This window comes from Corvus cornix, chromosome 15 (assembly GCF_000738735.6).
Source record: "Corvus cornix cornix isolate S_Up_H32 chromosome 15, ASM73873v5, whole genome shotgun sequence".
In the NCBI taxonomy this organism is placed as follows: Eukaryota; Metazoa; Chordata; class Aves; order Passeriformes; family Corvidae; genus Corvus; species Corvus cornix.
Window position 1 is genome coordinate 10,509,027 of NC_046345.1, and position 25,540 is coordinate 10,534,566.

The 25,540-nt window shown below is 47.5% G+C and overlaps 3 protein-coding genes across 8 annotated transcripts in view; all 3 read left to right on the top strand.

Moving 5' to 3' along the window:
• The window catches only part of PXN (paxillin), a 46,922-nt gene extending 41,142 nt beyond the window's left edge, over positions 1 to 5,780 (top strand). For all 4 annotated transcript variants that reach the window (XM_019285230.3, XM_039560984.1, XM_010398059.4 and 1 more), the window contains exons 10-11: positions 235 to 383; positions 2,330 to 5,780. In XM_019285230.3, coding sequence (XP_019140775.1) covers positions 235 to 383; positions 2,330 to 2,596 — 416 coding nt within the window. In that variant the 3' untranslated portion in view covers positions 2,597 to 5,780. The remainder of the gene's footprint in view (positions 1 to 234; positions 384 to 2,329) is intronic.
• Positions 5,781 to 6,127: 347 nt separating this feature from the next.
• Positions 6,128 to 9,652, top strand: RPLP0 (ribosomal protein lateral stalk subunit P0). The gene is made up of 8 exons (XM_020584552.2): positions 6,128 to 6,151; positions 6,336 to 6,439; positions 6,834 to 7,009; positions 7,108 to 7,195; positions 7,459 to 7,605; positions 8,064 to 8,249; positions 8,911 to 9,051; positions 9,419 to 9,652. The coding sequence occupies exons 2-8, from the start codon at positions 6,386 to 6,388 to the stop codon at positions 9,581 to 9,583; spliced, it is 957 nt and encodes a 318-aa protein (XP_020440141.2). The 5' UTR covers positions 6,128 to 6,151; positions 6,336 to 6,385; the 3' UTR covers positions 9,584 to 9,652.
• Positions 9,653 to 9,977: 325 nt separating this feature from the next.
• Positions 9,978 to 25,540, top strand: part of GCN1 (GCN1 activator of EIF2AK4) — a 38,724-nt gene continuing 23,161 nt past the window's right edge. For 2 of the 3 annotated variants that reach the window (XM_039560981.1, XM_039560983.1), the window contains exons 1-25: positions 9,978 to 10,036; positions 11,728 to 11,830; positions 12,443 to 12,506; positions 13,074 to 13,205; positions 13,769 to 13,877; positions 14,514 to 14,612; positions 14,694 to 14,828; positions 15,311 to 15,379; positions 15,462 to 15,570; positions 15,980 to 16,054; positions 16,313 to 16,441; positions 16,660 to 16,710; positions 17,127 to 17,225; positions 17,863 to 18,036; positions 18,964 to 19,116; positions 19,871 to 19,963; positions 20,591 to 20,666; positions 20,836 to 20,998; positions 21,658 to 21,847; positions 21,961 to 22,085; positions 22,384 to 22,562; positions 22,732 to 22,825; positions 23,306 to 23,419; positions 23,601 to 23,799; positions 24,263 to 24,418. In XM_039560981.1, coding sequence (XP_039416915.1) covers positions 10,019 to 10,036; positions 11,728 to 11,830; positions 12,443 to 12,506; positions 13,074 to 13,205; positions 13,769 to 13,877; positions 14,514 to 14,612; positions 14,694 to 14,828; positions 15,311 to 15,379; positions 15,462 to 15,570; positions 15,980 to 16,054; positions 16,313 to 16,441; positions 16,660 to 16,710; positions 17,127 to 17,225; positions 17,863 to 18,036; positions 18,964 to 19,116; positions 19,871 to 19,963; positions 20,591 to 20,666; positions 20,836 to 20,998; positions 21,658 to 21,847; positions 21,961 to 22,085; positions 22,384 to 22,562; positions 22,732 to 22,825; positions 23,306 to 23,419; positions 23,601 to 23,799; positions 24,263 to 24,418 — 2,908 coding nt within the window. In that variant the 5' untranslated portion in view covers positions 9,978 to 10,018. The remainder of the gene's footprint in view (positions 10,037 to 11,727; positions 11,831 to 12,442; positions 12,507 to 13,073; positions 13,206 to 13,768; positions 13,878 to 14,513; positions 14,613 to 14,693; positions 14,829 to 15,310; positions 15,380 to 15,461; positions 15,571 to 15,979; positions 16,055 to 16,312; positions 16,442 to 16,659; positions 16,711 to 17,126; positions 17,226 to 17,862; positions 18,037 to 18,963; positions 19,117 to 19,870; positions 19,964 to 20,590; positions 20,667 to 20,835; positions 20,999 to 21,657; positions 21,848 to 21,960; positions 22,086 to 22,383; positions 22,563 to 22,731; positions 22,826 to 23,305; positions 23,420 to 23,600; positions 23,800 to 24,262; positions 24,419 to 25,540) is intronic. The other variant, XM_039560982.1, reaches the window with a different exon arrangement.

Sequence of the window (25,540 nt, forward strand, 5' to 3'; positions counted from 1 at the left end):
TCCAAGGGAGCTGTTTATGGGGGAAGGATGCTGCCAGTAATCATGGCTTCCTCCCGGGAAGGAAGAACGTGCCTGGGATGGGATGGGAAGGGAACAGAACAAGGAACAGCTATAGCTTCTGTGTGTGTTACCAGGGGAAGGATGATCCTACCCATGCAGGTTACCCTGCACAGCTTGTGTGGCTGCAGGTGAAGATGGGGAGCTGATCCCTTTGCCTCTCCTCTCCTTTGACAGGATTTCATGAGAAGGATGGCAAAGCCTACTGCCGCAAGGACTACTTTGATATGTTTGCTCCCAAGTGTGGAGGCTGTGCCCGGGCTATCCTGGAAAACTACATCTCTGCCTTGAACACCCTGTGGCACCCTGAGTGCTTTGTCTGTCGGGTAAGAAACCCAAGGTCCTTTGCTGCTGCCGTACGACCCCTCTTGTTTCCACCCTGAGGCATCTGGTCCCATATCAGGGAAAGGCATCTGTGGGGTAATGAAGGGCAGCCAGCCCCACAACTTAAAAACCAAACACCTTCTTGTTCTCTGCCTGTTTACATTAAACTTTTGAGTTGCTTTGCTCTTCCTGTTCCCAGCTGCAATTACGGGCTCCTGCAGCAGCTCACAGATAAACAGAGTTATTTTCTGTGACCTTTAAATACTTACAAGCTAAGCTGCTCTCTGAGCACTTGCCTCAGCAATCAGATCTTGAGGATCTTCCTCCCATGCTCCATCTGACAATGTAAACTAATGAGACTGACCTTGTTCAGACAAACATGCAAATCGGTGAAATAGTGGCAGGCTCCATACAGCAAGCATAGTAAACAGGAATATTGCAGATTAAATACTTGGCAGTCTTTTAGAGAGCATTGCAAATATTAACTCTCACAATCCCCAAGAGATGAGCCAAATCAACCACTGTTCCGTAGAGTGGGAGAGAAAGGCAGAAACCAGATCAAGCAGTCAGAACCACAGCCTGCTGATTCCTGGTGTGATGCTCAGAGCAGACGGTCACCAGCCTGTTGGGACTGTCTGGCGCTCCTGCAGTGGTGTGCAGTGAAAGAAGCAGAAGCCGTGCCTGACTGGGGCTAGGGCGTGGGGAGGGGCTATGCTTTCTTGTGCAGAGATTGAGACTTCATCAAGCAGTTTTGTTTTCCTTTCCCCCTGCTGTGGCCTGAATTAGTGGGGCCAGCACAGATTTCTTCCAGGCCACAAGATGTGATTCTCTTCCTGTTTCTGCTAAAGCAGAGCAAACTTTTCAGCTGACTGAGGGAAAAGACTGTTCACTGAAATAACTGTCAGCATTAGTAAAATCTTGGACTCACTGCAGGCAAACTGCATTCCCCCAGTATTGCAAGTGTTCAGCTGCCTATGCTGTTTGTTGGACTCCTGTCCACACGCTGGGATCCAGTTGTGTGTGATACTCAGTGTCCTCCCTGGGGAAGAGGACAGCAAAACCAGGAGTCAGGAAACTGGCTTCTCCTCTGGGTCTTGGTGCTGATATATTTGTAAGATCTGGTGGTGTCCTCAACTCTCTCCCTTACTCTGCTGCCTCAGTTTCCCACTCCCACAAGGAGAGGAGTCTCCCCAGTCTGGTGGGTGCTTCTGTTGCAGGTTCTGCAGTGAAGTGTTCTCAGCTGCCTGACACTGAGGGGGAGGGGCAGCTCTGGACACTTCTTACCACATAGCTGGTGTATGCTCTTCCCCATATCTTTTCAACATCAGTAGCACTGTAAAACAAACAGTTTCTCCCAGCAGTGACCCATGTGTAACTGGTGGAAATGTTTCAGGCTTGACAATCCTTTGCAGACTGTACCTGTCTAATGCCAGCCGTTCTGGAGAGGTCACTCATAAAGATTAATTGTGCCTGATTTTCTCAGCTGGAACCAGTCCCATGCTCATAAGGATTCTGCTGCATGAAAGCCTGAGTTGGTCCTTGCTTCTCCTTGCGCTTGTGGGGAAGCTGGAGTGAGGAAAAAAAAACCAGGCAAAGGTGCTGCAGTGTTTCCCATTTCAGGGGAGGAATGCTCTCTTTTTTCCTGGCTGGATACATCTGGTAGCTCATTCATAGTATTTTCTTTGTAGAAGTGAAGCCAGCTGGGCAAAGGAGCTGGTTAATTCCCTTGCTTGTGTCTGTATCTGTCCATTTCTCAGACTTTTTTGGGAAACTCTTTGCAATGGGCAGAATTTGGCCCTGGATAACAGGACAGTGCTGAAAGGCAGCAGTTCATCTGCCCACAGCACAGTTGGGCTGTGCCATAGAGCAGAGGATACTTGTGGAGCTGCCCCTCCGCACCACCCCAGCTTCTCAAACAACCTGTCCCCTTTGCTTTGTCCTGCTGCAGGAATGTTTCACCCCGTTCATCAACGGCAGCTTCTTTGAGCATGATGGGCAGCCCTACTGTGAGGTGCACTACCATGAGCGCCGTGGCTCGCTTTGCTCCGGCTGCCAGAAGCCCATCACAGGACGCTGCATCACTGCTATGGGCAAGAAATTCCACCCCGAACACTTTGTCTGTGCCTTCTGCCTCAAGCAGCTCAACAAAGGAACCTTCAAAGAGCAGAACGACAAGCCCTACTGCCAGAACTGCTTCCTCAAGCTCTTCTGTTAGAGGCACCATAGATGGGCGCTAAAGCATCTTTCTGCCACCCCCTTGGCAGTTCTGTCTCTCTGAACATTACTGTGATTTAGGATCCTTACCAGGCAGGGGAGGAGGGGGGTGGGGGGTGGGGGGTGCTGCTATGGAGAGGCAGTAGATCCAGGGATGAGATGGTCCATTAAACTGGAAACGCCCTTGCTGTGTCTCAGGAGAGAGAGGCTGAGATCCCTCATTATGCTGTGTGTGTGTCTGTGTGTGTGACTGATAGCTGAGGTTAGCTCGAGGGCTCCAACAGGGAGATTTTCCCAGCCCCCTCCTGGCAGCAGGAGGCTTTGCCAGTACATTTCAGCCTGTGTCAGCGCTCTGAGCAAATCGTGACACTTGCAGGCAACACAACCCTCTGCTTTGACACCTCCTTCTCAAGCTTTTGCCTGCACGTGTGTAGGGTGAGCGACAGCACAGCGAGGGCACCCTGTGGCCTCAGTGCCACTCTGGCTCTGCTCACAGAGTCACATGGTGTGTGTGACTTCCTGAGACTGGAGCATCAGCACAGGCAGCCAAGACCCTGCAAGGGTCTCTCCAGTTCCATTACACTGTAAGGCGATAATACCACTTGCTCTTTTTTTTTTTTTTTTTTTTTTTAAACTAAGAGGAATCAAGATGTTACTGTGTGGGGTGTTTTTTCTTTTTTTCCCTAGTTTGTTACTCCTTATCTCAATGCCTTTTTCTCAGCACACTGGAGCAGGAGGTGGGGCAAGTCTCGACCATCCCTCAGCACTGTTGTGCTCTGCTGTGCGGACAGCCTGTGCCAGGCAGCTCCGTAGGCACCCAGGCCAGCTCAGGGCATCTGCTCCCCTCACCTACTGCTCCTGAGAGAGAGGAAGAGGCATCACCCCTTCTTTAAACACAGGTGCAGAGAGGTCAGAGCAGCCTTTTTCATCCATCCCTGTCATGAGTGAGTGTGATGTGCGTGTGTTTATCTGGCCTGAAACTCTCCCATCTATCAGGGCCTGAATCTGTCACAAGACTGGGGAGAAGGAAGGGTATAAGAAGCCAGAAAAAAAAATCTGAAATTTATATCCTTTCTTCTTCCAGTTTGCTAATGAGACCTATCAGCTCCTTAGTATTTCCCTTTTCTGTACTCTTGTTAAACATGTTCTACTGAGAGATGCTACAGCAATAACCTTTTATATTGACTGTTACTGGTATAACAAGTCCTGGGGGTCAGGTGTGCATGACACACTTGGAGTTTTACTATCAAAGTGAATACTGTATCCTGTCTTTGATAAGAACTAGATTTCTACACTGATTTTGAATTCATATCTAATTTACTTTTAATCCTCTTATACAGAAATTGTTTTTGAAGTGATTTTAAGAAAGCAACTTTTATATCAAGCTGTGCTGTTCTAGACAGTGCCAGTTGTGCTGGCTTACTACATCTGTAACCTCAATGCTTTGTTAAGCCTAACTAACATTCACTATTTCCTTTTTGTTGCGGGTTGGGAGGGCTGGAATCTATGGGGAAGGGAATGTGACTTGTATTTTTTTTTCCCTAGCAAAGGCAGGTGAACTGTGAATAGGTTTGGGGTTTTTTTTTTTCCTCCTCTGGGTCACCTAAAAGTGTGATTCTGGTTTTTATTGTAACCTATAAACTGCTGTATTTGAATCACCTGCTGTTCTCCCAAAGCCGAGCTTCCAGGATGTTAAGAGTGAGTCTTAATATGATGCTATGGGAGAAGGAGCTTAGACCTTTGCCCTTGGCTTCTCATCTTCAGCTGCCTGAAACCAGAGCAGGGTTAATTGGGGAAGGGGCTCCTTTTCTTTTGTGGAAGAAAGGTCTTGTGACTGAGGAGAAGAAACTGGGAGACAGACTCTCTTCCTGACTAGCTGTGCAACTTTGGGGAAGGTTACTAAACCTTACCGTGCCTCAGTTTCCCCATCTGTAAAATGGGGGCAGTTTAGCCTGGATTTGTGAGGTTATTCTGAGGCCTAGTTCATGTTTGCTAAAGCACTTTTAGGTCTCTGGCTGGAGGGTGCTATGGAGAGGGAAGTATTGCGGTGAAGTTCCCGGTGGCCATTCTGTGGTACCAGCCCTGGAGTGGTGTTTGGAATTACTGCTCGAGAGAGCTGCTGCCATTGCAGCACAACACAACCATTGGCATCCGGTTGTGTTGTGCAGCTTGGCAGGCGCATTATAGGGGTCCAGGGGCAGCTGTGTCAGAAACCAGCCCTGAAAGCCTGGGTCACTGCCCCATGTAACCTCATTGCAGTGCTGCCCTGCTCAGGTCACTGAAACTGTCCCACTGATTGCTCCCGACAAACAAACCTCACTCAGTGCTGTGGGTGGGAGGCCAGAGAGAGCTGTGGGAGCACTAGAGCTGTGTCAGCTGGGCTGAGCACAGCTCTGGGAAATTCTTGAGGCAAGAGTCCTTATGCATTTGCCTTTTCATCTTGTGAGTCTATTTGACTTAAAATGGATGCTCCTAAGCTGCCTGTGTTTATCTCGCTGGAAAGATCAACTTCCTTGGTGCCACTGAGGGGACACACAGCCGTTTTGTGGAAGTGCTGGAGAGGCGTGAAATGTTTTTGGCACTGCCACTTTGTGGGACACCTGCAAACTGTGTAATCCTGTGCCTCTCTTTCCCTGTCTGCGGAGTCTTTAACCTATCTCGCTGCTAGCTGAGGCTGTGTCAGTGACACTTGTGGCACACCTGGGTGCAGGGTGCTGTGTAGGGTGCGTGGTGCTGAGAGGAGGCTCCTCTGGCCTTAGTGCTTAACTGAGATAATTTCACAGTCACCTTCTGCCTTCATCTGGTGTCTGACATGCTGGGATGCCACACTGATGCTACTCTGCCAAATAACGCCTTGTGGTGGCTGCCGCCACTGTGGGTGTCCAAAATGCCTGTTCGTTCACTGCAGATGCGGTTTTAGGGTAGCACAGCCGCTGTTGGGGTGCGGGGGTGCGAGGGCTGGAGATGGAGGTGCGCCGGCAGGGTCTATGAGTGCACCCCCGGGCCAGGCGCTATCCCTGGGGAAGGCCTTTCACATCATGTCCGGGCTGGGCTGGGGGGGAAGCTCTGCTGGGTCAACAATTATTTGATTCTTTCCTCCCTTGTAAACTTCTAACTCCGCTTTTTTTTTTACTCCATTTAAAATTGTTGCAGTTACGCCAATAAAATTTTCACCATTATTGTCACGCTTGTGTCGTGATTGTTTCCCGCCCCGTAGCTTGTGAGGGACCGGACCCAGGGCGGGCCCCGCTCTCACGGCTGAGAGGGCTCGCGAGGGGAGGGAGGGAGGGAGGGAGGGAGGGAGGGAGGGAAGGGGGCAGTGCGCTCCTCCGGGCGCCAGGGGGCGACGTGCGCCCGGCCGCGCGCGTTTTCCTGCGGCGTTCGCGCCTTCCGCTGGCGTCACGCGCTGCCCACAGAGCGGCGGATGATTGACACTGAAGGCAGCCAATGGGCTGAGGAGGGGCAGTGCCGCGGCGCCCTGCGATTCGTCATTAGGCGCGGTATAAAAGGAGACGGGCCCGCCCTGCGGCCCTTCTTTCCCGGAGCCCTCGTGGAGGTGCGGGTGTGGGTGCGGCGCGGCGTCTCCGAGGCCCGGGCGGGACTTGCGGCCACGTCGAGGGGAGCGGACCGGGACCAGGAGCGGGGTCCTGGGCCGCGGCCGGACTGTGGGGTTGGGAGCGCTGGGCCCCACGGCGGAGGGAAGGGTGGGGACCCACCTCAGCCGCTCTTCTTCCTGGCAGGTCCCAGCTCGTCTTTAAACCCACCGGGCGATCCTTGGAGCACCGCCGAGATGCCCAGGGAAGACAGGGCTACGTGGAAGTCCAACTATTTTATGAAAATCATCGTGAGTGTCGACTCGGAGCCCTCGTGGGGCGCTGCCGCCGCCGGGGCATGCTCGGGGCAGCGAGAGCCGGGCGGGCCGGGCTGCGGGGTTTTGTTAAGAGAGATAGGTGAATGCTATGGGGTGTCTGAACGAGTACCTGGCGCTAGGAAGAGACTTGAGACAGTCCAGATCAGGCCTCCTGAGAATTTGCCTCGGCGCTTGCAGACTTTTTCAGGGACGTGACTCGATGGCTGAGTGAAAGATGCAGCCGGTGGCACATCCAGCCTCACTTGGAGCTTAGCATTCTCAAACTTCTGAGAGACTTTTTTTACGTTTTAACGTGTTAAGGTTTTAATGCTGCTATGTGCACTGCTCCGAATTTCTTTTTATAGTTGCAGTGTTTCTTTTGCTATAGCAACTCCTGGATGATTACCCAAAATGTTTCATTGTGGGAGCAGACAATGTGGGATCCAAGCAGATGCAGCAGATCCGTATGTCCCTGCGTGGAAAGGCTGTTGTGCTGATGGGGAAGAACACGATGATGCGCAAAGCTATTCGTGGTCATCTGGAGAATAACCCTGCCCTAGAAAAGTGGGTAATGCTGCCTGAGGGCACTTCTGGGTCCTCTGTCTTGAAAGGAGAGGAGGTTGTCCAAGGAATAAAACTGAAAGCTGTCATCTTCCCTTCAGGCTGCTGCCTCATATCCGTGGGAATGTGGGCTTTGTCTTCACCAAGGAGGATCTGACTGAGATCCGGGACATGCTGCTGGCTAACAAGGTAAGGGAGATTAGCCCTCACTGCATGTTTAGGCTGAGATGGAATGAAAAATAAAACTGGGTCTTCACAGTGGACACCCGATTAGTAGGAGTCCTCAAGGGTTGGGAACTGTCCCCTGCAGTCTTAGCCAAACTGCTTAAGTTCAGCTGTCTCATTTGTGCGTGCCTGGGTACTGTCTACCCTCAATGAGTGTGTCACAGAGGAAGTGATCCCACAAGATCTGAGGAGAGCATTCTTGCAGCTTCTCGTCTCCGCCCTCCCAGGTGCCAGCTGCTGCCCGTGCCGGTGCTATTGCTCCTTGTGATGTGACTGTGCCGGCCCAGAACACGGGTCTTGGACCCGAGAAGACCTCCTTTTTCCAGGCCTTGGGCATCACCACGAAGATTTCCAGAGGAACCATTGAAATTCTGGTGAGTGAGCTGCGTGTTGTTGAAGCTGTTCCTTGACTGGGAGGCCTTGATTGTGGTAGCTGAGGGAGCTGTGAAGGCCAAAGCTCCCGTTAGTGCCAAAATACTGTATGAGCAGTGTGATTATTGCACTTTGGGATGTGGAAGGAGGGTGTCTGGCTTGGCTCCAGTGTGCAGCGTGGGGCGATTGAATTCTCCATCAGATTTCCAGGGGTAGGCTCTGTCAGAGGAACATGCAGGTGAGCTACCTATAGGTAATGCAGGAAAGGTGCTGCCTTTCTCCTAGCTGATGCGGACTTGCTTATATGGTTTGGGGCTTTCTCTGCTTGTGGAGCTGAATCTGGAGTGTGTTGGTTGTGCTTGTTTGCTCCTCCAGTTCCACCATCTGTATTTGTGTCCCACTGCTTTGACGTACTGGAATTTCTTGGTGTGTATTGATTCCTTTTCCCTGATCTCCTCAGAGCGATGTGCAGCTTATCAAGACTGGAGACAAAGTGGGTGCCAGTGAAGCCACCCTGCTCAACATGCTGAACATTTCCCCATTCTCCTTCGGGCTGGTGATCCAGCAGGTCTTTGACAATGGCAGCATTTACAACCCTGAAGTGCTGGACATCACCGAGGAGACCTTGCACAAGCGCTTCCTGGAGGTGAGTGCCACAGTCCGTGTCCCTTGTGTTCTGCCTCGCTGGTCTGGGAGCCAGTGCTGCCCCAGAACAAAGCGTCCTGTCTGGTGTTTTCCATGAGGTCCTGCAGAGCCAGGAACTCTCCTTGGTTCCCCACAGAAACTGTGTGTCAGGGAGTACCTTCCTGTAGGATTCTTCATCTGAAGCTGCTTCAGAAATCATTTAAGGCCACTTGAAATCATAGAATGTCCTGAGTTGGAAGGAACGCACAAGGATCATCGAGTCCAATTCCTGGCTCTGCACGAGCAATCCTACCCTGTGCCCGAGAGCATTGTCCAAATGCTTCTTGAGCTCTAGGAGCCTTTGGGCCATGACCATTCTCTGGGGGTCTGTTTGGTGACCGACCACCCTCTGGGGGAAGAACCTTTTCTTACTATTCTACTTAAACCTCCAATGACACAGCTTCATGCCGTTCTCTCAGGTCCTGTCACTGGTCACCACAGAGCAGAGATCAGTGACATTTAAATCTTGATGCCTTGATTTCACTGGAGCTGTTACCTGTGTGTGCATTGCACACTGTCCTTTGTGTTGGCAGTGTACAAGTTGTCATCTGGCCATCCTCTGCTGTGGTTTCTAGTCCAGGTTATTTCTCAGACCACAGAAACACAAGTCCGTCTCTTCACAGGGTGTTCGTAATGTTGCCAGCATCTGTCTGCAAATTGGGTACCCAACCATTGCATCCGTGCCCCACTCCATCATCAACGGGTACAAGCGTGTCCTGGCTGTGGCTGTGGAGACTGACTACACCTTCCCACTGGCTGAAAAGGTAATGAATGGTTGGCTCTCAGCTCTGCAGAGAGTTAGAAATGCAGCCAGGCACATTCACAGCATGTTCCCTGGTTTGAGAGGAGTGGGACGTACCTGTGTGTGGCATGTGTCTGGAGAAGGGGTGCTTGCTTCCATGTGTTGTGTACAAACGGGAGGAGAAAGCTGATTTACCTGGTGTTCCTTCTTTGGGGCTGTTACACTCAGCATAGCTGAAATGGCTGTAATGAATGGTTCTTCATATCTGCTAGTGATAAGTGGACCTCTTTGGATTCAGGCAAGCTGCAAGTGCTGTCTTTATCATTGCAAAGGTTCAGTCCTGCAAAATGTTTTGTTGTGAGTTTACATTTTTTCCCCACCTTTTGCAGGTGAAGGCCTTCCTGGCAGATCCCTCTGCTTTTGTGGCAGCCATGCCTGTGGTAGCTGAAGCAGCTGCACCTGCTGCCGCCGCCGCTGCTGCTCCAGCGAAGGAGGCAGCAAAGGAGGAGTCGGAGGAGTCTGACGAGGACATGGGATTTGGTCTCTTTGACTAACAGCAGCCACTCTATGCCTCTGTCAGAGTTGGCCCAATGGGAGAAATAAAAAGCTGTTTTACACCTTCATGTGTGCCTGCATTGATGGTGTAGTCTGCGTATCAGCTGGGGTTTGGGGAAAGTGTAACCGGCGGGGCCCTGTGCTCCAGAGCAGTGGTTGTTCCTCGGGCCGGGGCACGGCAGGTGAGCGGTTGTGTCCTGGCCCCGGGTGCTGCAGGGGAGCAGTTGTTCTCGGGGCGGGAGCGCACCTGTTCCCGGCCAGGCCCAGTAGAGGCCTTGCCCGCAGCAGGTCGGGTCAGTCCAGCTACCGCCCATCCTGTTCTGTTCCCCCCGAGCGGCGGGACGGGCGCTCCCGGGACGGGTGGGCAGCGCCCATCGCCGTGGCGCCGGGCCCGCCCCGGAAGCCGCTACCGGTTCCGGGGTCGCGGCGGAGTGATGGCGGCCGACACGCAGGTGAGTGTGGGATGGGCCGCGTAGGGCCCAGCCCGGGCAGGGGAGACTGGCGGGGGCTGTGCTCGGGGCCGTGCCGCGTGCCGCTCCCGCCCCGCTGCGCTCTCGGCCCGGCTGCGGGGCCCGGCCCGGCACCCGAAGCCGCCTGGGGACGTGGCAGCTGGGGCGGGCCCCGCCGAGCCGCCCGCACCGCGCCGTGCCCGGCCCGCGGGAAGGGGCCGCCGCCGCCGGGGAACCCGGGCGGAGCGGGGGGCGGCGGGGCCCGTCCCGATCGAAGCCCGTCCCGATCGAGGCCCGGCACGAGCCGCGTCCCGCCCGGCGGCGGCGCCGTGAGCGGCTGCCCCCGGTTCGCACCGCCTGGCCGCGGTGTGACCGCTCCCTCTGCCCGGACTGCCTGGGGCCGCCGGCTTCATCGTGAGGGGCTTGGGATGTTCCTAGAGCAAATCCTAGTCTGCTCAGCATCAGGTCCGTACTTGTATAGATACTGCCTTTGTTCTCTGTATTTGGTTGCAGCAGCATTGCTGGTATGCTGGCTTTGTAACGTGTACATAAACATGCTAAAAAAGAAAAATAAAAAGCAAATTAGTGAAGCCTGTCCGAGTGGGTCTTCCGGGGAGACTGGGTGGTTTAGACTAGTCGAGGTTTTGCGGTTTGCATAAGTTACTGAGATGCTGGTGAGGTTCTGTAGTATTATACATAAGTTATATTTTTCATTTCTAGGCTTAGGATAATTTTAACACGTTTTTCATGTCTGCACATCTTCCTGCATGGAAGCAGCATGACTAAGTGCAGCTTGGTTTGGGTTTGTATGTGATGAACTCATGTAATTGAAAAGTTTTGCGAGAAGAGCAGGTCTGTAACAGCAGCTGGTTCTGTTGGTTCTGGTGTCAATGACATTGTTGGTCATCCTTTGCAGCTCAACCCAGCCTTGCTGTTCAGAGGTGCAGCCTTGCTTCCAGCCAGTTATTAAGGGGACCTGTGGGTGTGAAATGGTCACAGGCTCAGGGAGGTGTGGGTGGCCTTTAAATCTTGGGAAGCCACTGTGCAGGATTAGCCTTCCAGCGCGTCAGCAAAAAGCTGCACTGAAAGCAGCTTTGAGGAGCTCTTTGAAAAAGACTGAAAAGGGAAGGAATCGTTTTAGATGAGTTTCTAAAGACATGCTCATTTGCTGCCTTTTGGAAAGATGCTGGTATAAAGTTGCTCAGTTTAAGAGCTGAATTTCAAAAGCATTTCCTGGAGAGCTGTGCTTTGGTTTATGTAAATGCAGAAAACCTGGGAGTGTAGGTCTTCCTGGGTTGTCTGCAGTTCGAGTGCTCTTTTGGAACTGCCTGGACTTCAGGAGATAACATGGAGGGAAAAGCTCCTTTGAATTCTAGAAGTTACTATTTTTTGCTTTTCAAGGTCCTGTACTCCAGATTATGGGTCTTAGCTCTTACTCTGTGTTACTTTTGGAGGGGTAAGGGTCTCTTACAGAGCACGAGAGCACAGATTAATGGAGAGGAGTCGTCCTTCAGCCTTGGGGAAGGAGTGTGTGGTGCACAGTGACCCTTCCTTGGCAGATGAGATGGCAGATGCTCACATTTGGGCACTAAGAGGTCATGTGGCAGCAAGTGACATATTCTGCTTGCCCTGGTTTGTGTTCTGTGGGCTGAAAACAAAGGCAGTCTGATGTTTTTTCTGCTTCGTGGTTTTAGATTTCTGACACACTGAAGCGGTTTGCAGTGAAAGTAACTACAGCCAGCGTGAAGGAGCGGAGAGAGATCCTCAGTGAGCTGGGAAAATGTGTTTCTGGGAAAGGTAAAAAACTTGGGAGCACTGTTCTGGTTACCAGGGTGAAGGAGGGTGTTATAATGTTTTGTTTCAAAAGGTTGTGTGAGGGGTATTTGTTTGAGGGAGGGGGCTAGCAGAGTTTGGAGCCAGTGCTCCATCACAGGGTTAATTCCAAGCGTGGAATTTGTGGGTAGCAGAGAACCCCAGCTTTTGGCACATCTACTTTTTCCAGTCAGCAGTTGTAGCATTGTGTAGCATTAGTTCTTCATTAGTGTGTCAGTTGAGTTTCTGTCATGACTCTTGGCCTGTTCTTTTAGTACTCATGGAATCCTTGGGTATGTACATGTATAGAGAGGGGGAGTATGGGAGATTTCAGATGGTCTTAATAAAACAGCTGAAGCAAATTTTTGAAACTTATTTCTCTCATTTTCTGAAGATGACCGTGTGTTCCAGTTTTACCATTGTTTTAAAAAATATGCATAAAATGTATGAAAAGAGCAAACTTTTACTGTGATTTGTGCAAGCAATTTCGTAGATGTGAGCAGTTTACTGATTTCAGTCATGAAGTGAATTGTGTTTGTGTTAAAGATTAAGAGCTCTTTGATTTATGAAGAAATATTTTGGAATACATTGTTACAGATCTTCCAGAGGGCGCAGTGAAAGGCCTTTGCAAACTCTTCTGCCTTACTCTGCATCGATACCGGTAAGTAAATTGATGTGGAAAGGCAGTATTATTTAATCTATCAGTATTTAGTAGTTAAATTGGTGTGGAGCATCTGGAAATGTTAGCATGCAGTGTCACAGAGATGTATATGACACCAAAGGATGTCATCTTGTAATTACATTCTCAGGGGAGGATTGACATTAAAATGTTTTACAACATTTGCCTTGCATTTCACCTTTAATTTTGAAATTAAAACTTTAGTCCCGTGGTTCAGTTTGCAAGAATGAATACCCATGTCCTTGTGAAGCAAGACTGAGCTGTCTTTTAGACAATTTTAGGTGGGATTAAATTGTGCTCTGTGGTAGAGGAGCTGTTCAGAACCTGTTTTCTTCTGCAGTCTGCCAGAGGGCCTCCACATAACTGCTGTCATTTGAGGAAGGGAATGGAGCTTTCTGCCAGAAACTTCTCCACTTTGTGGAACAGCAAGGATAAAATAGTTACTAGCTTGACTGCTGAAATGGGAAAGCAGAGCCCTTTGTGTGGTGCAGGGGTGGTAACGGTGCAATGTGGCAGGTGTAGAATGTTCGTGATCCATGTTTGTCACAGGGATGCTGCGTCCCGCAGAGCCCTGCAGTTGGCCCTTCAGCAGCTCGCAGAATCCCAGCCCGAGGCAACGGCAAAAAACCTGCTGCACTCACTTCAGTCTTCAGGGATCGGCGGCAAGGCTGGAGTTCCCAGGTGTGGAGGAGTCGCTTTGTGTGGAAGCAGTTCTGAGTTGCTGGTAGTTCCTCCTGTTTAGAATGAGGCTTGTGCTGCTGCTTGGCAGAGGCGTTAAAAGCCTTTAGAGACAAAACTGTTAACGCTGTTCAGATGTTCCTCTCTTACCTCTTCCATGTAATTTGGGATGGCAAAGGGAGTATCCTGGTGTAGCTGCTGGTGGATTGGGTCTGAGTTTCGGTTTAGCCTTTGTTAAACTTCAAGTCTGGAGAGATGAGGAACAAACTCTTCCAAGAAACAGTCTCCAAAATTATTAGGAAAGGGGATTTCATCACCTATCAAGCATTCAGCTGCCTCTTGTGCCATCTGGAAGCTCTGAGTGTCAAACCAGAGCTGAAACAGCTTCTGAGGACTGATTATTTCCTTTAAAAACTAAAGGCTTTACCTGCATTTTTGTGTGGTAAAATTGCCTGTCAGTCAGGTGCTGTTCTTACCTGGGCAAAATGGGTCTGTAATGGTCTAGTTAGGTGTAAGTTATGTCCTGGGAAGTGTAGATTTACCTTCCTCTCCTGTTTGTACAACAGTAAGAGCAGTGGATCTGCAGCTCTGCTGGCACTCTCCTGGACATGCCTGCTTGTACGCACAGTCTTTCCAACACCTGACAAGAGACAGGGAGAAACATGGAAAAAACTGGTAGGTTCTTTAAGCTTTGCAGAAATATCCCATCGCAGATACAGACTTAAATATTTCCAATGTGTTTAAGTTGCTGAAATGTTGCAAATAATTCTGAATGTAACTGAAAACACCAAGTTAGAATCCAGGTTTGGAGGAAGATTTGGTGTATTGTGATGTCTCCTCTTCCCCTGGAGAAAGCAGGAGATATATAAAGCATGAGTGGGGTGGTCTTGCACCTGTGCAGTTGTTCTGCATACAGAGATGGCTGCTGGTGCCTCTGAGGTACATCTGCAGTGTGGCATGAAGTTCTTGTGCCTCCCTTGAAATATGCGTGTGTGATACTCTGTCATACAGTGTCAAGGAACTTTTGCCTTTCTTTCACTTTTAACAACACAAATGTGCTACTGTACTCATAGCACATTGGGATATAGTTGGAACAGGTTTTAAGAAGAGATGTAATCTGTTTTTAGTGTTTCCAAAACTGTTAGGCATTGTTCTGAACAGAGGTGCGGGATGAAAGCAAAGGCAGCTTGTTGGAAGAGCTTGGATGACCTAAAAGACTTAAGCAGATTCAGCTAATCATTGACATTTGGCATGCCTTGTTTGATACAAGCTCTCTGAGAAGCAGGTTTTCTCGGCTGTTGCCTTTGGCAGGTGGAGGTTCAGTGTTTGCTCCTTTTGGAAGTCCTGGGAGGGTCCCACAAGCAGGCAGTGGATGGGGCCGTGAAGAAATTGAACAGGCTGTGGAAAGAGGTGATGTATACATTATGTGCTATATTCTCTAGCTGTTCTGGGTTCTGTGGTGTTAACATGCCTTGCTCTTTTTCTCTTAAGAACCAGGATCTGGTGGATCAGTACCTATATGTCATTCTTGGGCTCGAACCAAACCAGAATTATGCTGCAATGCTGGGACTTGTGGTCCAGTTTTGCACAGCCCAGAAGGAGATGGATATTATTAAACGATACAAGGTAAATCTGTTGCACAGCTTTTTTTGTTGGGGAATAAGAAGCATCACTTCTTATCATGAAGAAGGGACTGAATAGACATCTTAGTGAGGCTGGTACTTTGCATCTGCCCCTGGTTTCACTATCTGTCAGTTCAGTAGTCCTGCACTTCTGATTGAAACAGCTGGGGTGTGTTTAGAGAGGAGGTGCCAGATACATGGCTGTTTGGTTTTGCCTGTGCATTTCTGTGAATGTCCAATGTACAGCTTCCTGCCTTGTCCCTGTTGTGGGAGTGAAAGGCAGCACGTAGCTTTTGGTGTGGTTTGGGTGTTGGGCTCAGGATAGAGCAGGGAGCATTGGTCTCTGCTTGACTGGCTGACGTGAGAGTGAAAGGAAAGCTTCCAGAGGAGGAGGAGGTGGGGTGTCCAGCCTGGCACCTGACTGTGTGCCGGGGAGCTGTGTACAGGTTGAGATGTGGCTGTAATCTGGTGTTTCTGCTTGTTCAGAGTGCTCTCCTGGATTTCTACTTGAAGACCATCCTTATGAGCAAGACAAAGCCTCAGAAGCACGTGCTGGTGAGACACAGTGTTACAGCTGCTTGTGATGCTGTCCCACAGGCAGCATTGCCCTGTGCTGAGTGCCCTGTCCCCTTTGCAGGACAGCTGTTCTCCGCTGGTTCGCTATGTGTCCCATGCTGAATTCAAGGACTCTGTTTTGCCAACTTTGCAGAAATCCCTGCTGCGGAGTCCTGAGAATGTAATTGAAAGTGAGTCTGTCATCTCTCTGCATTGCTTTGTCAAAGAGCCTAAATCCTTAGTGGTCTGGAGCTGTTGGGGCAGTGTCACTCTGGACTATGCTTTTGGTCCCATGAGTGCAGGCAGGATTGTCTGGCATCCAAGGGTTAGATGTGGAGAAGCAACATTTGTGGTGTGATCCCAAGTGTCAGGGTATGTGATAACTACTGTTTGTACCGGGGACAGGATTTTGCAGCTTAGTGCTAGGAATAATCCTGAATTATTCTGTTCATTGGGCATCATTTTCAGTAGGTTTTTTTTTTATTCCTACTCCTTACTACCCTGTTTGCTCTTGATGTGAACTGTGGGGAAGGGTGTATTAAAATGCTAATGGCATATCACATTTTGTTAAGTAACTGTTTTTATCTCTTATGTTGTCAGCAATCTCTTTCTTGCTCGTATCTGTGAACCTGGATCTTAGCCAGTATGCTGTAGACATTGTGAAAGGACTGGCCAGTAAGTACTCTCACTTCTGGAGGGAATTATGAATTCAGAATAAAGCTTTCTGCAACTTTCTGGCTGTATCTACAACAGCTTGATTGCTGGTGTGAAGGTTGTTTTAGGTGGCAGGGAGGATGATGCTGTAACTTGGAACTGGAGTAGTTCACATGATGGTTCCAGAAGCTGCATTAAGCCGCATGTAAAGACAGTCCTTACTTGCTGGTTTTATGCAGCTTGTTGTAAGGAACTCTTAGCTTGTGCATTATTTTCTAGGTCATCTGAAATCCAACAGTGTGCAGCTGATGGATGAAGCAGTTGTGGCATTAAAGAACTTGGCTCGGCAGTGCAGCGATCCTTCGGCTGTGGAGTTGCTGGGCAGGCACCTTTTTGCCATCTTGGGTGGTGAGTGAATTGTAGGATAAGCAGTGGGGCTGAATTGAGGTTTGACAGCCTCAAGGAGTTTTGCGTATTGTATTTTCTGTTCTCTTTCTCTGCCTGGATGGAATGGATGGCTTAGCTTGGATCAGGGATAATGGGGCAAGCTTCTGTGTTTTGGAGGAGATTCTTGGTTACAGCTGTTGTCTGTAATCACCTATCACCTTTGTGTTTCTTGTTGGCAGGCTCAGAAGGGAAGCTGACAGTTGTTGCTCAGAAGATGAGTGTCCTTTCAGGTGAGGATCCTAGAAGAAAGCTGCTTCTCTGGTGGAAGAAATTGAGCAGAAAGCTGAACGGAAGGGATCTGTACCTCACCCTTTAGGATTTCCTGCCTGTCACTCTAAGTTGGCTGTAGTTGAAGCCATTAGAGGGTGCTGGATACCACATACCGGTTCCTGACTTTCTATTAAAAAAATAAATGAATAATAATTGGCTAGTAGGCCAAAAATTTTATGCAAAGAGGATGACTTGTACCCAGGGTGAAAATGAAGACAGAGATCTGGCAGTGTGATACGTGGTAGATGTGACATCCAGATGTAGTGACAAGAAAAAGAGATGTCTGTGCAAGGATTGAAGTGTGAAGGGTCATTCTTGATTGGATTTAGATGTCGTGCGTAGTTTGGGAACTACTGAGAGAATTCTGTCCTTTCAGGGATTGGCAGCCTTAGTCACCACGTGGTTTCTGGACCCTCCAGCCAAGCTCTGAGTGCAACTGTGGCTGAGCTTTTCATCCCGTTCCTGCAACAAGAAGGTGAGACTTCTTGCCTTTGTTCTGGGTTTGCTAAGCTTCTTTCATCTTCAGCAGGATTTTCACATGGTTATTCCAGATAAATCTGGATTCTTGCCTGCTGTGTTACAGAATCTGTTGCCCTGTTTTGATGAGCCACTCCATGGAGACAGTGCTGTGCCTGTTAGAAGCACGTGTTTATTAGTGCAGTAAATATTACTGTATCCTGCAGCCGTAGGGAGGAGGAGAGAAGATCCAACAAGCAGGAATTGTGCAGCAAGATTGATTTACTTAATTATTTTACAAACTCTTTCATAGACTTTTTCTTTGTAGTCTAATTGGACAAAGGATCAGCCACCCCTTGGGGGTGATTGGCTAAAATCCTAAAACATCCATTGTCAAAATATTTTTTGACTGTACTATAAACAAGGCTTTTGCAAGGTCGCAGGTGTTCATTGTTTATAGAACTCTGCTACTATCTTCTGTGAGAGAGAAAAGTCTCTCACAGACTTAGAAAATAGCGAGAAAAATTCTTGCTAGCAGCATTTTTGTATCCACATGTGTTCTTTTCCTGCATCCTGATGTTGTTACCTGCTTTCTGTTTCATGTTCTGTGCTTTCTGCAATTGCTGAACTGATGTGAGCTCTCTGTTTCTTTGCAGTCCATGAGGGCACATTGGTTCATGCAGTCTCTGTCCTGGCTCTTTGGTGTGTTCGGTTCACCACAGAAGTTCCTAAAAAGCTGGTAGAATGGCTGAAGAAAGCCTTCAGCCTTAAAACCTCGACTTCAGCGGTGAGACATGCCTACCTGCAGTGCATGCTAGCCTCCTTCAAAGGTAAAACTGGGGGCTGTTAATAACTCTTGGCCATGGGGCTTAGGAGGAGAGTTATCAAACTTTGTACTTCCTGACATAGAGAGCTGTGTGGATTAGGAAAGATTTTGTAAGGCAATGTCTGTTTACTGACCACCTTCAGATTTCTCCTTAAACTCTCTTTTGCCTTCAAGTTTATAAAGATGGTTTGTTTCCATGTATAACTAAAATCACTGTCCGTCATGCTGTCTTTCATATATCTCAAAGTAATATTTGATTGCTTTATTTTTGTCTTACACCTAAATTGTAAGGTACACCTAAATTCTAGCTCAGGAGCCATACTTTTGTTTTATATAGCACCCAGCACAGTGGGATCTTGGTCTCTGGCTTTGACTCCTGGAAACTTAAAAAAAAAGTAAAAATTACTGTGTTTGAAATGAAGAACTCGAGAAATTATTCTCTTTTGGTGATCCTCTAGTGATTTACATCTGTTGGTCCTGCTCCCTTTCACTGCAGCATGTCATCCTCATTTAGACCTCTGGGATTCCTTAACCTCTGAATGTTTGAAATGAAACAGATGGTCATGGCTTGCCAGGAATTTGCTTTCTCCCTCTTAGGGAAATATTAATCTTTGAAGTCAGACTTCCTGTGATTCGAAGTAATTCCTTTAATGTAACTGAATTAGCATTTTCTTTTGCATCCTGTGAGCAGAACCTCAGTATACTGAGATGGCACTTTTCTGTCTGTGAAGAAAGGACTGAAGTGGTTGCCATTGAGCTTTTCATAATTGCAGTTTAATGATAGTGATTGGCAAATACTCTGGAGATTCAGAGTCTTCCCAGTGTGTGTCTGATTCCTTTCCTTGTCTTATGGCAGCAGAAAAACCATTTATACCTGGGTTGTAAAGTGAGGACTGTGTTGTTTTGTAACATGTCTCTTTTGTCCCCTCAGGTGACACATTATTGCAGGGAACGGACTTGCTACCGATGCTGATCCAGACAGTAGAAAAAGCAGCATCTCAAAGTACTCAGGTTTCCATGGTAACTGAAGGAGTTGCTGCAGCTTTGTTGATCTGCAGGATGTCTGTAATAGAGGGACAAACTGGTAAGGTCACAAAACAGGTGGCAGAATCCAATATAAACAGGTTCTGAGGGTTAACACTCCTTGACGTTGTGCAGGAAATACTATTTCTTAATCTGTGTAAAGTTTCTACATAGAGAATTATTGGTCTTCTATAAACCAGGGAAAGATTAACTTCCATCTCTCTCATTTATGTGAGTGAAGAATTCTTACTCTTCCATGGCTTTGCAAATTCCAGCTTCCATTCACATAGGGCAATATTCCTCTTTATTCTGACAGGAGCTGTTCACCCTGACCTTTCATGGTAGGATTTGACTGATGCATCGGAAGTATTACTTGATTGTTATTTGGGTAGTGTTTTTACAAACCTTTGGAAAGCATAGGGACTGGAATTCTGCCTCCCATTAGAGGATATTACAAGAGCTCTCTGGGTTCATTCATCTGTTCATCCATCAGGTGTGTTCTATCAAAAGCAACACACCCACTTCCCTCCTTTTCTTCACTTTTAGGAAGGTTTGTCCTATTAAAGATTAAGGTGAATCAGACTTTACATTTCACATGTGTAAGTCAGAGAAAGGTGTTTTTGTCAGCTGGTGTTTTTTGGGCATGTTTATAGTTCTGAATGAGAGAAATGAGAGGCTTTAGAATTGAAGACAAGTAAGGCTAGAAGTAATTTGAGGGATTTCAGGAGAGAGAATTCTACTGTATTTTGTGTGCACTGATGAGTTCTGACTTCTTTTGAAACATCCTTGATGGATATCTGTTCTTTTCCTGTCAGAGTCTAAGCTGAGTGGTTTCTGGCAGCTGATTTTGGATGAGAAAAAACAAATTTTTACATCTGAGAAGTTTTTGCAGTCTGCATCAGAGGAAGGTAAATTGGCAGTTACTGTATATCCAGTTACTGTTTAACTGTTTCTTAGTACTTGACAAGAGCTAATGTTGTTAGCCTTGTTCTGTGATCCTTGGAGGATACAGTTTCAGATTAAAATGAGCTCTGTACTCTTCAGAAGTACATCTAGACTAGTTGTAGTCTAAGCTTGAAAATGAATTATTTCTTGATGAGCCTGAGTTATGACTCATTTATCATTCCAAATGATAAACAAATGGAAGGGCCTTGTGACAGCTGACACTCAGTACCCATTTCATTGCCACTGAAGCTGTTTTGGCAGGGCTCAGGAATTAACAGAACTGAAGCACTGAGCATGGTGTTTATAATTTGCTTTGCTCTGTCAACTTAGACCAAAGTAGGTCACACACAATGGTCAGGAAAATTGTCCTGGGATCCAGCTAAAAACATTTCAATTAAGTCATGGTTCAGTTCCCAGTCTTGGCAGATCTGAGTTGGATTTGTCTCCAGCTTCAATGAGAAGATCATGTAGAGGCTCAGCTTGGGGAGCTATTTTAATGTGTCCTGATTGCTGTTCATTTGTTTTCAGGTAAAAAAATCTGTTTCCTTATGAAGTCTCATGCTGTTTTAAATATTTGTCTTTTCCCCCAGCCATGTGTACAGTGCTGCAGCTGACAGAGCGCCTGCTCTTGGATCATGCACAGCGGCTGCCTGAAAGCAAAGTTCAGTACGTAGAGTGCACTTGCTGTCCGTGATCCGTGTCTGACTTCAGAGTGCTGCTGTGGGCACTGGGTGGGTGGGCTTGGGGCTTAGCACAGAGTGTTGAACTCTTGGTGCCTTTGTGTCCACTTGATTGCAGAGCTGCCTCCCTGGCTAACCCTGTGTATCTCTGTTAGCAGGCAGTACCACCGTGCCCTGGTGGCTGTGCTGCTGAGCCGGACCTGGCACGTCCGCAGACAGGCCCATCAAACAGTTAAGAAGCTCTTGTCCTCTCTTGGAGGGTACAAGCTGGCCTATGGGCTCTTGGAGGAGCTCAAAGTGGTTCTCAGTTCTCATAAGGTGAGTAGCCAGCAAGTCTCTGCTCAGACAGATGTTTGAGTGCTGCCAGTCACCTCCCTGCCCTGGGTTTGCTGTTAGCATTGATGTACAGGATTACATCCTGATGTACAGGATTACATGTTAGCCTGAACAGGATTCAGCTCCAGATGATCTCCTGGAATGCCCCTTTATACTGGATTACTGCATATTACAGCATGAATGTCTGGAGTGTGCCTAGTCTTCCCTATATATGTAGGAAAGACATATTCAAAATGTTTTGGGTCGGAAGCTGTATTTTTCCATGTATTTTTATTATTTTAATGCAGATTTAACCTCTGCTATGCTTCATTCCTTTCTTTGTATCTTGGTTCTTTGGCCCTGGATTATAGACTGCAGAAGTTGGGCATACTTCCCAGCCAGCTGGCTCGACCTTTTCCAAAGTCTTTGCCAGAAGTGATCATTTTAGTTTTATCCCAGCTTGCCAAATCCAGTATAGTCCTCTATTCTTAATCTTTTTGTCACTGTCATCCCTGTGCTTTGGTTTTGTTGTTATCCTGTATCCCCTTCTTTCCTTTGAAAACTTCAGGTTTTTGATACTGACAGGGATTGTTGGCATTGTCTGGTTTTACTGTGGGAAAAGTGTGCTCAGGTCTCAGGAAGGTTTGGTGTTGTCCATTCAGATTCTGCCTCATGAGGTCCTGGTGACAGAGGTGGGAGAGCTGTCAGAGCTGGGAAGGACATACATTCCCCCTCGTGTGCTACATGAGGCCCTCTGTGTCATCTCCAGTGTGGCAGGGCTTGACGTGGACTCCTTTGAGCCAGAGAAGCTGGCCCTGGAGATCCTGCTGGTGAGCCATCATCCATCTGTAGGTAAGTGCAGGGATAAGATTCTCATGGCCAATGTATGACTTTTTATTGTACTTTTTTGTTTTGTTGTGCCAGCGACCTGCTTCATGTTTATTATGCTCACTTCTTCTTGCTAGTGGCAGTGCAGCCAGGACTTTGGCCAGCCCTCCTCATCAAGATGAAGATAGATCCTAAAGACTTCATTAACAAGCACCTGAATGACATCTTACCCAGGATCACCACCTACACTCTGGAGAACCAGGTGATAAACTGCTTTCCTTGTGTTAGTTTTGGGAGATACCTTCGAGGAGTTCAGTAATAACTGGTCTAAAAGGTGGGGAAGAGGGAGGTTAAATGAGAATGTCTCTGGTGAAAAGGAGCTGGGACTCAAGAGGGAAAGAACGTACCAGCAACTGAGTAAAATTTTAGATAAGATTCAAATATCCACTGAACAATGAATTGGGGATTAGAATGTAATGGGGGCTGCCTCAGCAGGACATACTTCTTGGAAACAATTTTAAGGAATACTGATTATGTTTTTTCCTTCATTTTACTGACAGTCATCTATGAATGCAGTGGGATCTCTCTCTCTGCTTTCACCTGGTAGAGTGCTCCCACAGCTCATCAGCACTGTCTCAGCATCAATGGAGAACCCAGCTCTGTGCCAGGTTACTCGAGAGGAATTTGCCATCATGAAGACACCCGAGGGAGAACTGTATGACAAATCTATAATACAGAGGTAAGTCTTCATAATTTCTTTGTGCACCTGGGGATTGATCACTGCTGGTATTCTTGCCAGTGGGTGACTAGGTATGTCAGATGGTCTTTCTGTACAGAAGTTCCTGGATTTTTATGCCTGGTCCTTAGTCCAGAGCGGTGCTGATTCTTTCTCTACTTTTCCTTCTTAGTGCTCAACAGGATAGTATGAAAAAGGCTAACATGAAGAGGGAGAACAAAGCTTATTCCTTCAAGGAACAAATTATTGAGCTGGAGCTGAAGGAGGTAAGTTGATGGAAAAAGGAATGGCAGGCTGGTCACAATCTTCACTGCAAGTCGTGTGTTGTTCTATGGTTTCTGGCATATGTGTGTGTGCTGGTGGGAAAGATTCTCTGAACTACTTGGAATTCTGCTATCTGTATGTATCCCATTTTTAAAATAAAGGTTGCCTTCTCTTTGCTCTGGGGAGGGTGACATATCATCCACTGTAAATGAACTGGACGGCACTTTTTAATGATAGCACATAATTTGTGACCAATGCAGAGAAACTTATGTTATGCTGCTAAAGGGACACTAAAGTGTTGTTAATTAACCTTCTGATTTTCATTTTGTGTCTTTACTCAAGAGGGATATACTTGGAAGGATATTTTGGTACTGTTTTAAAAGTAAATTGCAAAAAACCCCAACGTTTCCAACTTGCTTCTCTGTCTGAAGGGATGGTGTTTGTAGCTCCCAGATAATAATGTCCATGGCTCTCTATTGCAGGAGATAAAGAAGAAGAAGGGAATAAAGGATGAGGTGCAGCTGACAAGCAAGCAGAAGGAGCTGATGCACGCACAGCTGGAAAGGGAGGCTCAGATAAGGAAACGGCTGAAGGAGGTAAGTTTTGGTTGTATTTTTTGGTCCTCTGCAGGCACCATGACCCAAATCACTTTGAAAGAGGGAAAATGGTCTAGCAATCACCTATTTGTTTCTGTTACTAGAAATGAGATTTAACAACTCTATTTTTTTCCCAGTGGACTTTTTTTTATGGTAATCTCTTGAATTGTTTCTCTTACAGCTTGATAATGAGCTGGAAACAGCTCTAGGACTCCTGGACACTGTTATAAAGAAAAAGCCTCCCGGTCTCACTCAGTACATCCCTAGTCTCATCAGTTCCTTCTTGCCACTTTTTCGATCTCCTTTGGCTGCTCCAAGGATTAAGAAGCCTTTTCTTTCCTTAGCTTCCTGTGTCATGCCTGCTCAACTGAAAACCTTTGGTGAATATTTGCAGTTGCTCTTTAAGGGCAGGGTGTGTCATTTTGATGGTGGTGAAAATTATTGCTCTTACAAACTGTGGATCATGACCATGTACCACAGAAAGTCAAGAGGAAAAACCATCTGGAACAGTGCTTAGGGAGATGACTAAGAGATCCTACTGCTGGATGGGACTGGGACCAAAGACAACGACTTGTCTGGTCAACGACCAGCTCTGAGGAGCAGCTGCTCATTGTGGGAACATCTTCCCTGTGTGGAGTTTGGAGGGTGTGAGTGTAACTCACACATGTGAAGAAATCTGTCCCCTGATAGCCCTGGGCTGGGCTTGCTGCTCTGAGCCTCTTTGCAGCCTGGGCTCTTGCCCAGAGCTTTGTTACATTTCTTGGGCCTGTGTTCCTGGGGGTTTTTCTCTCGAGAAATCTTTGGATTTAGCCCTCTCATGGATTCTTTATTTTTCCATTCCAGGTACTTTAGTAAGCCATGTGACCTTGCGCCTGATGAAACCAGAGTGTGAGTTAGATGAATCCTGGTGTCAGGAGGAGCTGCCTGTTGCTCTGAACAGGGTGGTCAGTTTGCTGCATGCCCACACCATTCCCAGCCGAACAAGCAAGGGAGAGCCGGGTATGAAGTATGGTAGATCCTGCTGACACTGCCCCCACTTCCAATAACTATGAACTGGTTTAGTTTTCACAGTTTGTATTTTATTTTGCAAGCAAAACTTCACTTTTTCTATTTTAATTGGATAACTCTTCATAGATAATGAAAAACTTCAAGGTTTTTTTGTGCTGGTAGTAGTAGGAGTGTTACAACTATAGTTAAGTATAGAAATGAAATAACAGTATTTTTTCTTAAAATGGTTCATACGGAAATAATGGCACTGAGATTAAGGCTCATCTTTGCCAAGGACAGCTCCTACCTTTCAACACCACTTACCGTAAGGGATTCGGTGAGACTAAGTGAAAAGACAAAATAATTGCATGTTATCTGTGATCACACCAGTGAAGTGCCCATGGCCTCTTCTTGTTTGCTGTGTAGTGCTGCAGTTCATGAATATTTTATTCTGGCATGATTGTAGAAAGAGCAGTTCTTTCCACTCTGTAACATGAAGGCAAGAACCAATATTATTACAGTGCAAGGATATGATTTGAGTTAAAGTAAACCTTTCTTCTTGTGTTTTTTTTTAAATCTTATTTCACGGATTAGTTTTAATTTAGGTCACTTCCAGAATCTTCTTCACAGTGGGGTGCACAAGTACTTGTGCCACTCCACTGAAGGTAATAGTACAGAAGAGGAGGGTTGATGTGTGTCCTTTGGGGGCTGGGATGGCTTTGGCTGTCTCAGGGTGTACTCTAGGGACAGAGGTGGTTCACTTCACCCAGGCTTTGGAGCTGTTCATCATGCAACCCAATCAAAAGCTGCTGTGGTAGATGGTGTATATTTTTAAGGGAAATGTGGGATTCTGTTTGGTCTCTTAGCCCCATAGTTCAGTTCTCTTGCTGTTCATCTGCCAGTCAGATGTGCAGTGGTGTGACTGTGGCACGTGTCACTGTCACAGCTGACAAGTGGCAATTGACCATGTTGAGCACCGCTTCAGTGCTGAACATCTCAGTGATAATTTGGTGTCTCCACTGTGCAATTGATTGCCATAGTAAGTGCAAGTTCATTAACATTTGAATCCTTTTTCAGGCTTATTTCCAGAATGTAGTGGAAGTATTTTCAGTCCTCCAAGATTTCCTATATTGC